Raw genomic sequence first — 10,965 nt, 5'->3', positions numbered from 1 at the left:
ACACTTAAGGAAGTAGTAATGATAAGACAGCGATACCAGGAGGATATTTTTCGATGATTATTATGAAAACGGCTTCGATATGTCGTTATTAAAATGTAACAATATACAGTAAATAAATCTTATCGAATGTACGTGTAGTAATAGCCATTTTGTTTCTTATAAATGCTACTTTATGCTTTGTATGAATGAAGGGAAAAAAATCATTTCAAAATAAACACGTGAATGCAGATCTTATTATTTCCCTCACTGACCGGTTCGATTAGTAATGATTTAATTCTATCTCCTTGACCTTAACATCTTGCTTATCTAAACTGAAGAAAAATATCAATATGACTATTTGTTATCGTCATCATACATTTTCTAGGCGGTTAGCAAATAGTTTTAAAAAATGCGCCGACACGTAAGAATGAAAATAAGGTAATTACGTTTATCTTACGTTGGCTGCACTGAGGGCGGGTACGATGTTGGCACACAACGGTCGTCACCAGTCAGTTTTAAGCGTTGCCAAGCTGTTATTCAACAGGTTGTTTGTGCGCTTCCTTGCGTGCATCTGAGTAAAGAATGGTATTGTTTTGACGCATTTCGTGAAAGTCTCCGTGTGTTTTTCGAGAGTGTGATTTTTAGATACAAATATTTTTTTTGTGTGCTACAATCGGGTATTTTTTGTTGGTGTTTTATTTGAGACAAAAGTTAATTATTTCATATAAACGGAAGTAACATTTCAGAATAACGGTTCGCTTCGTTTGACTTGTTACGAAATACTTTTATGATATGCACTCATTTCTATCGGTTTGCTTACTGTGCTTTTAAATGATTACCGCTAGTGACTCCGAATATTATTTTTGAAGATCATAAATTGACGTTCTCAAGAATAAACTTTGTTTTCTACGTTGAGGAAAACTATGGCTTTATTATTTCTCATCTTACCGACAGCTACTCTCTTCTTTACATTTCAAGGTAATGCGTTCTTTACTTTAGCACTGTGCCACGTAGGAGGAAACCTGTATCACTTTCTTAATTTTATTAAGGTGCGAGTCGTGCCAAAACTTTATACATAGAATATTTAGAACCTCGTAATGTCATGTAACCATCGTTTTACATCCTTGGATAACATTGTTAACTTTTGACATTTTCTTGAGCGTTAACCATTTTCTTTGTTCGGGCATTACATTAGTTATTCATTTATTTATAGCAAATTACTTTGCTATAAATAAATTATATTTATATTTATTGTTGTCATTGTGTCGTCATATTTTTGTCGTTTGAAATATCCCTTACGATTCGTAAATTATGGATTGTGTCATTTTGTCGTCATATTTTTGTCGTTTGAAATATCCCTTACGATTCGTAAATTATGGATTGCCTACTGAACGAAGTAATGCAAATTTACAGTATTTATAAAATGTAGGGAATTAAGTTTTAAACGGTCCAATGAATGTTATTTTCACCTGTGAATTAAAAAACAATTAAAAAAAACTAGAGGTAAAGAAAAAAATATATTAAAACGATGTTATGCTTTGACTCTTAAAAATATTGCATTAAATTGGAATTCGCTAAAAACTAATCACTGTTTGTGCTGGGTCATTACAAAAAGCTCGTGAGTGAACCGGATCGACACCTTAATAGTTTTGGTTTTCAAAATACTAACTTGCGCGCCATATTCTATGTTGACCTCTTTGTTTATTGTAATAAATTATTTTCATTTTGAAAACATACAAATTACTTCTTTTTCTTTAAGTTTTTGTGTAGTTTTGAAGAAGTCAATTTATTAAATTTTGCTGAATTTTTTTTTAAATGTCATTTTATTTTTATGGCCACTAGTAAATATGTTCATCGAATTTCGTGTTGTTTCTATTCAACATTTAATTAACCCATTATTTTTACAAACATCTTTATTAAAATTAAGCTGTTTGTTCATTTACAAAAAAAATTATAATTTTTTTGTTTATAAAAAAAATTATCTTTTTTTTCTAGATAATCCACCTGACGCACAGTCTAGCCTCAAACCCTTTTATGTTAGCAGTACCGTAACTGTAAGCTTATGTCATAAATCTGAGATTCGAAGTTCTCCAAACTAGACTTGCGGTAACTTCGAAAGAAATGCACTATTATAGAGGCTCGTATAGGAAACATCTGCAATACGATTAACGGTCTATAAGCGACAGGAAAGTATTTGTCGGCTCTGGCCAACTGATTCTTACAATTTTCTAAATAACTATTATAAGAAGGTCGATTTCCGAAGTTTGTTATTCTAGTGAGAAAGGAAACGCGCAACTGTACGTAAACTGCACTTCTATACATTGTATGTAGGCATTTGGATCGTCGAATCTGTAAAATAGCACATCGTGGTTTCCGCGTCTGCCTCTTTTAACTACTAAGGAGTGTTTTTTCTCCGCATCTCTTGTTCCGGCAAAGTGGTGAAGATCAAGGCATTCGCTTAGAAGAGCATGTTCTTTGAAAAATACAATTTTTTATTTTTGGGGGTATTAACATCTATGTCTGTATTATTATTTTTTAACAGTCGTTTTTGCACATTGTCGTAATCTCTTATTTTCAAACAGTTCGACAATCAGTTGCTCGGTGACCGGCGGTGCGTGCGTAGTCTTAGAACACGTGAGGGAGGTCTCCCGCATAGCATCTCGTCTCAAACGCTTAACGTGTCTTCCATTCCAGTCGCATGATACTTCGTTTAGAACATGTACTGTGTAGAAAATATTCCGTATCTCGAGAATTGGAATTTCTAATTCGATGAATTAAATGAAGTAAAAATGATCAAAACAAAAACGAATTAAAAAAAAAATTTAATAAAAATATTTCTCAAAATTTTTGCGAATACGCGTAGAGATTATAGAAAATTATTTTATGTGAGTTTTAGAATTGCAATACAAGAAAAATTAAGTTAAACAAATACTTTCTCAACTGAACTCAAAATTTTAATTTTTTTGATGTTTACGGCGAATTAAAAACAAACTTCCCATAACTTAATAATTTTTAATTATTTTCAAGTGTCAAAACTTCGAAATTTGAAGAAGAATCGATTAGAATTGTTTTTTCTTTTTATTTGTTAGTTTTTAAAGTTATTTATTTTTTCTTTTTATTACGGATAGTACGACATGAAAACACCACAGATATAAATTTAATTACTGTATTTACTAGTGGATTAACTACCAAATTGTATGAATAAATTGTTCAATAACATTAAAATTTAAGAAAAAATATGTTTTTAATCCAGCAACAGATGTGAAATAATAGAATACGCTTCGGGCTTAAATGCTAAATCTCTGAATGAGATAGCGTCTGATATTTATCCTTAATTCCTACTAAATGTCAAGATTTTTCTTATAATCGTCCACTCTGCGGATCGCTTAGGAATTGTTCGGATCGGATGTCCGTTCTTACAAGTTTTGAAGATGCTATGTAAATCAAAACGTTCCTTTTTAATATATAAAAAAAATATGTAGAATGTAGCCGAACGAGTGTTACTGTTAACACGCGCATGCATGCGCCCATCGAGATTATTGTAGAAAGAGAGAAAGGATAGAGAAGCATTTTATTCGAGATAGCTGTGTTAGGTGCATAGTATGTTATATATGTGTGTGCATAGAGAGAGAGCGCGCTCGCGCGCGCTCTCTCTTATTAAACACAAGCGAGTCGTAGGAAAGAATTAGTGAAAGTAATATTTTTATTAAAGTACGTTCGAAATCGTATCTTTTAATCGTTTGTCGGTAATCTTAGACTTTCTGACTTCGTATCGATTAATTTTGTTTAATTAGCGAGGTATTTATCTCAATGAACGATCAAAACAAAATTTTAAATGACTTTTCAGGTCTGTGTTTGACGAAACTATTAAAAAAAAAATTCTTGAGAGTTGTAATCGAGATCCGCACGCTTTCTAAAATTAAGCTAGCTTGCGGACCGATCAGCAATCATGTAATCAGCCCGCCCGTACGAGCATACGATTAGTTTTTGATTTTACTTACTCTTCTTTTTTTTGAGTGGAAAACTTCCTTTTTTATGATGCTTTTTTAAAGCATCCACTCAGGCTGCCTTCCGTGGTAATCGTCTCCGATTCATTTCTGTCGGAAAGATATTTATTCGCGATGTCCGTAGAATTAAAAAAGTTATTGTATTTTGCACTTTCGTATTTAGAGTTTACGACTTAAGGATTGGATCATTGATAACGATGAGGTATCTACTACGGGTTCGATTTTCCGTTTAAGGTTGTCTTCTGTCGGGCGAGTTTTCCCACTTGGGTTGCGAACGCATAATCTAGTTTTCTGGTGACGGATCGGTTCAAGCAGCCGTTTTGACCCCGTGTTGGTGTCACTTTTTTTTATCTTTAATCATATACGTAATATTTACTTTGTATGTTTCCTCTAAATATTTTATGTTATTGCATTCTTCTATGTTATCACTTAAATCAAACACGTAAAGCGGTGGTATGGTCGTAGAGATTTTTAAACGTAAGCAATTAATTAAACTTTTTCTTGTACAAAAGAGAAAAATGTCGATGATTAAAAACGAGTTGAAATTATACATTTGTTATGTAAATATTTTAATTATTATACGATCTAAAAATTAATGTTTCATCGATGTTTATTTTTATTTCGGTTCATAATTCATCTAAATTCAAAAGAAAATACTTTTTTACTTTCAAACTCTAAAGCGCAAAGTCTTTTTTCTTAATTATGTACAAGTACGAATATTTTTACCTTAATTTTGTTTAGAAAATGTGTAGTCCTCGATTACAACCCTCGAGTATTTTTTTCAGTAGTTTCGTCAATCGCACAACTGGTTAGTCGTTAAAAGTTTTGTGTCGGATCATTCGAGAACATATTTCTGTTTTTAACTTGTATGCTTATTTTATAATAATTTGCTTTAAAAAGAAATAACGTGTAGTGCGTATAGTTTATAAGTTTCATAAAATTAAGCAGTGCTCGCTTTTATTTGAATCGGTCGATGTGCCGAAACAGTTATATAGGATTGGCGGGCGCGGTTTATGTAATTTGTTGCGGTAGGAACGGACCTTGTAATTTTAGGAGGACCGCGGACCAGGCCGACCCTTCTTGTCCGCGCTCCCTTCGTGATAAAGCTTAAAATATATTTGATATTTAAAAAAATTATGTTTTCAGAGAATCACGATAATGATTGTAAAGAATAAAGTGGTATCGAAAAAATCGGATCTCCGAGCATTACTAATAGATACGCTCGATAATTTCCTAAGGATCTTACGTCGAAGTAAATGCATCTTGTAAATAAACAAAAGTATAGAAATTCTCAAGAAACAGTTTTAGTTTATGTACGGTCGAAAGAAATAACTGCGACCGATTTTTTCGCGAGCGGGTACCACTGTGTCTGAACCGAAATAAGTTAAGTCGTATTTACGTTACGATTCTTATCATAAGCAGTCTCCGGAAGAAAAAAAAACGTGTTATGTATCCTTTTCCACGGGTCATTTATTTATTACAGACACTTTTATTTTCATTGCCGAGTTCAGTCTGTAGTTCGGCCGATTTCGTGTCTCGTGAGAGATTTTACGATTATTTCTGCGCATTCTTTTAATTCCCATATCGAGTAGAAGTATTGTATAGAGATGGCTCAGTGAGGAAGGCGACAGGAGAAACCGCTTCCCGCTCTTTTAACGATTTAAGTTTTTCTTTGCTTATTTTCAGCAGAAACGTTTTACTTATATCGGGTCGCCTACGACCGTTCGGGGATGCCACTTAGCGGACGAAATCAAGGTATAATTTTGAGTAAAATTATTAGTATTATTATTTTTGTAATAAATATAATTGATTATAGAACATCGACCGTATTAGAAGCACTGATAATCGTTACAACGGGTCTTCGTATAATTGTCAGAACTTGTACTGATGACGTTATTGGATGGATTTATTATTGATATTATTTGTCACAAAATTTAGTATCCCGAGTTTACAAATCGTAAAAACATTTTGGAAATTAAATTTTAGGTAATTTTACTGTCGTATTTGTTGAAATAACCCTTTGTATTTTATTAGCATATTTCTAAAAATATTTATTCTAACCGAAAGTGTGAGGAAAGCAAGGTAGTATTTAAAAATATAGCTAACTGGCGAATTACGTGTTAAAGTTCTCAAAATCAGAATCGTCTCAGAAGAGGTCGATCAGAGAAAAAAATACTGGTTACGATTCAAGAAAAAACAGAAATTGATCTTGCTTCTTTTACAAAATTTTATTTCGTTGAAGTAAGTCGAGCGTTTTGATGCAAGTAAAATCGTCCCGAAGTACTAATTATTGTTATAACATTCCGTTCGCTTAAACTATAAATAATTAATTACCGTGATGAAATGAGATATTCGCATTATTATGGTGAAATAAGATAAGAAACGACTTCCCGTTATCGATGAACTCGATCGTACAATATTAATGTATTTCCGTTCTAAACGAACGAAGTTACATTAAATAAGAATTTCTATTCAAAAGAAATATTTACGCACACAGCAGAAGTTTATATCGACCTGAAATACGATTATTTTAATGCATTGTTTCTTTTATAAAAACTACCTGTGAAATAAAAGTAAATTTTTAAAAATTTAATACCTTAAATTTCAAATTAGTTTTTATAAACATGTAGCTTTTTTACTCGAAGATCCCGGTTGCAAGATCAGCCGGGAAAGACCAGAATCCGCGCGTGAAGACATTAAATTTGGTGTATAAATCAAACCCCAGAATTGGAAAGTCACAGTAAATTTCCGATCGTATTTCTTCTAACATTAAGAATAACATTTTTTTTTCAGAGAAAACATCTTATTCCAGAGAATAAAAATCTCGTCCTGGTCTGCCGAGAGAAAACGAACACGTTTTAATAGTTAAAAAAAAGTTACCTTTCGTAGCCTGTGGTAAACAGAGTGAAGATTTTACCTGAAAGTCGAATACCACCTGCATTTCGGTGAAGAATTCGACTAGAAGCCGGTTCATTATTTAATTTCTCTAGTACCCGCGGTACGGAGTACTTGTTCTGGAGCGTAACCGTGCTCTTTTTAACACGGTTTAATTATAAATTCACGTTAACATGTTTGACACGGCTTTATAACATAATTCCAAAAATATAATAAAAATGTCTTTCGGATATAACAATCGTTACGATGACTAGTTATAAATCTGATATTCTATTCGGACACTGGTTTTCCGTACGTGTGGAAATCCTAGTTCCTAGACAAGTAGGTACTCTTTTCGAAGTAGTTTTTAAGTTTATTAGTCATCAGGGGTAAGGGTGCTAGCACGCCTGTAGTTTTATTACGGGTGCGGATATGTATTTAAACATTTATTTGGATCCTGGACGTCGGCGCAACGGTGCAGGACTCCACTGTTTTACATTAATGTAATCTTTAGATTCCTTGCCGTAGACGGTCGGGGTTTAGTACGTTTTAATATTCGCCGGCCACCGCTACCCGTACTCCGGATTGCAAACAAAAATGTTTACAACGCGCTTAAACGTATACGGACGCAGATTTTTTTTACGGGTCGATCTACGACCTCCCGTATGCTAGATGACAAAATCGTAACAGAAAAATAGATCGCGAGAAAATATGGCTCTGGCCGTATGTCTATTCTTCTACATGTGCTCATTTGCGTATGTTTATTTATATTCGGCCGAGTTGTATAAATTAAGTGTCGAATAACTCCCGAAATTTAAACATCGACGTTGACACCCTGCTTGTCGATGAATTTACTATCGTATTTTTTTAACATTATTTATCGATCTGTTCTGTTTAATATCTTTTATTATATTTAATTCTGATCGGCGTTATTTTTAATTAAAACGGGTATCATTGGTCGCAACAGGAATACGATTAACAGTAGTGGGACATGGATACACCTTAACGATAACTGATATCTTTAATCGACTGAAATCTCTTCTTCTCCCTGTCTGAGTTCTCATTAAGGGTACGCTTAAATTTTTTATCATTCCGATGAATATTTGTGCGTATCATTCTTATTATACTATCGTAAACATGTTACTGATACTATTAGCAGGTTCTATATTCTTAACTATCGCTATCGTTTGTGTGTGTGTTTGTGGGCGCGCGCGCGCGCATGTGTATAAGTAGCCGGATTTATTTTCCCGGTTAATTGTAAAACGCTTATTCCCTGTGTGGTGCGTTATTAAATAATATATTATTTTTAAACGAGGTCGAAATTAGATAGTGATGTGTGTGCGCGTGCTTTTAACAAGAGATGAGCGACCACCTTTCGCGATCGCCTACGTATGGAGATAAATGAAGGAAGCAATTCGCACCGTAAAGTAACGCGTTTTTATTTTAAAACTGCATGGATATTCTATAACAACGATAACGTTCTGAAACGATTTTGGTCTGCAGATAAAACCGCCTTTTCTGAGATATTTAATAAGTGAAGACTCGGAAACTGATACGGTTATGTCTGGCAGAAAAAGACAAATTTTTTTATTATGAACGTTACGTTGCCATAATACAGACTCGGTACGGCTCATCGCTCATTTAATAACTATCGATCCGCTCGAAATCCTGTGCGATTTACGCTACTAGTACTTTCCACCAGCTTTCTCTACAGTATTTTCCATAACTCGTAATTAGAAAATACACAATAAATTTACGTCCTTTTGTTTGTAAAAACAGAAAATTGATTAAATAATTTCCACTGTTTTTTTTTTGTCGCATAGAAAAATCAAATTCGCTTATGTTTTACGAATTAAACGATACATTTTTATTTTATTATGACTACAAATAATATGCGTATCCCTAATATATTTTAAACATAGAAGTCGACCTCATTATTTTAATTCGATCGCTAATTATCGCTCTCTTCATCTTACTCCGATTCGAGCGTCTAACTGGCGATCCAAGAGGCTTACGAAATAGCTTTAAGTCATTTGTTCGTAAACCGTTAACGGATTCTATGATGTAATTTTTAAGGATTTAAAGTTTTTAGCAGATTATAAGAAAATTGATATATTAGTCAAATGCGGTCTTGCGGAACGTTTTAAATTATGAGCGGCACGATCGGTGCATTTATTTGTCCGATTTTTCTTTTCCTTCCTACTTCTAACCTGTGGTGTATCATCTCGCGTACCTGTACGCACTATTTTGCGATTATTTCGTTTTGACTTTACTCGATAATGTAAAGATTGTTCAAAGATCCCCGTTCGAATGACGCGTACAAATTTTTAAAATCAAATTTTTATTATCTCATATAAGAAACGTTCTTCCGAATACGATTTTCGAACCTTTGAGCTTCTCGTTGATTTCATTATACGTGTGGTGTCCCGTGTTTACGGTATCGTAAATAGGCGAAACCTAACTTATTAAGTCTGAATTCATTTTATTCTCGACATGTTGGTTTCGTCAGTTTTTATTTCGTCCGAAAATTTCGTATCGTTCGACAACGGTAATGCTTATTTACCTTCGTGTAATGTTTTTCATAGATTGAAATGTATAAAAATTGAAAGTCGTAATTATTTGTTTTTAATATTTTTTTAGCGTTCAAGACTGGATTTCGTAAGTCATAAATATTTAAATTCCATCTGTCGTCGCGAATAGTATCTGTTGTCGCTTATCCGATTCAAATTTTTTATTCGTTTAACGAACCGATTGTGAATAAATAAATGTTAAATATTTACTTAATATTATATTTCAATAATTAGATTCTATTTGTCGTCACGAATGGAATCTATTATCACTTATCTGAATTCTAATTACTTCGTTTAACGAACCGATTTTATCTTATGTAACCTGCGAAATTGTTATTTCGTCCTAAATCCTACTCTCATTTCTCGTACCGTACCGCTGAGATTTCAGGTAAATAGTTTTTTTTCTTTTACACCGTGTGACTTACGACACTCAAAGCCCGATTTGCAAAATCATTACTAAAAGACAGAAGTAACCGGTCTGACGAACAGTTTTAATACTTCTCCGTATTTGTATACGCATAACGGGTTAAAGGTAATACTGGTATTACATTTAGTTTGACGCTTAGATGAATTCGGATAGGGGACGCCTAGCGAGTCCATTATCCTTTATGGCGATTAGTTTCACTGATATTCTAGGTATGTACTGAAGATATACTCGGGTATATCGGGTAATATATTTAGCGAAGTTGTCGGTGCTACCGTTCGCCGATGTCACTCGCGTTTCGTCTTAATAGCTTATCCGATTTGCTTCGACTTTCATTTCTAGGTGACTTTTTACAGAATCCCTTTCTTTAAAGCGATCGGTTGGTGGAGGTGATCTAAGAGGAGTAAGAATCTAAGAGGGGGCAGCATAAAAAATGGCGCATGTTAAAACCGTATATCGATCTACGATCTGAATGTGGATTACATCAGCGGTAATGTGTTTTTAATCGTACGCTCGGTAGTCGGTACTACTTTGGTACTTCAAATCGCGAGGCGTAGTACGTATACTACCGACCGGCCGGGCCGGTCTATCGTCTTTCCCTCGTCCGCACGTTTTTTACTACTTTGTAAAACTCACCGCTCGAGTAAAAGCGGGTTACCGGAGTGGACTTTACCAAACGATCACTGTCGACTTTTTTTTTTGTTCGTTTCGATGTTTCTATAATCAAATTCTCGGCTTACAATTTTTTCGTTATCGTTTTTTTAATGTATATAGCGATATTATAAAAATGTTAATAATATTACAGAACGAGAACAGAAGTATTTAAACGGACTTCTAGAATCAGTGACGCGTTTACGACTATAGATTTTCATAACCGGATGACGGAATTATATTTAAAATTTTCTAAAAAGTAAAACTTTAAATTTAATTACTATACGAGATCCTTTTTGAAGGTTACGATCCTTTCTTACTACTGATTTATGTTTTATAAAATCTAAAGCCGCAAGAGTACTATCGATCGTTAGATATTTTAGTTTTTTTTTTTTTTACTTTTATTCATCAACCGACTTTCCAGGAACGATTTAAGTCACGATCGATATCTGTATTACAG

General features: G+C 33.7%; 1 protein-coding gene across 2 annotated transcripts in view; it reads left to right on the top strand.

The window, feature by feature from the left end:
* The first annotated feature begins 477 nt into the window (after positions 1–477).
* Positions 478–10,965, top strand: part of Fas3 (fasciclin 3) — a 154,426-nt gene continuing 143,938 nt past the window's right edge. The window contains exon 1 of one of the 2 annotated variants that reach the window (XM_075363107.1): positions 478–957. In XM_075363107.1, the coding sequence (XP_075219222.1) occupies positions 903–957 (55 nt within the window). In that variant the 5' untranslated portion in view covers positions 478–902. The remainder of the gene's footprint in view (positions 958–10,965) is intronic. The other variant, XM_075363106.1, reaches the window with a different exon arrangement.

Source organism: Lycorma delicatula, chromosome 4 (genome assembly GCF_047948215.1).
Source record: "Lycorma delicatula isolate Av1 chromosome 4, ASM4794821v1, whole genome shotgun sequence".
Taxonomy (NCBI): domain Eukaryota; kingdom Metazoa; phylum Arthropoda; class Insecta; order Hemiptera; family Fulgoridae; genus Lycorma; species Lycorma delicatula.
Note: the sequence above shows the minus strand (reverse complement) of the source record. Positions and strands in the feature narration are given on the sequence as shown.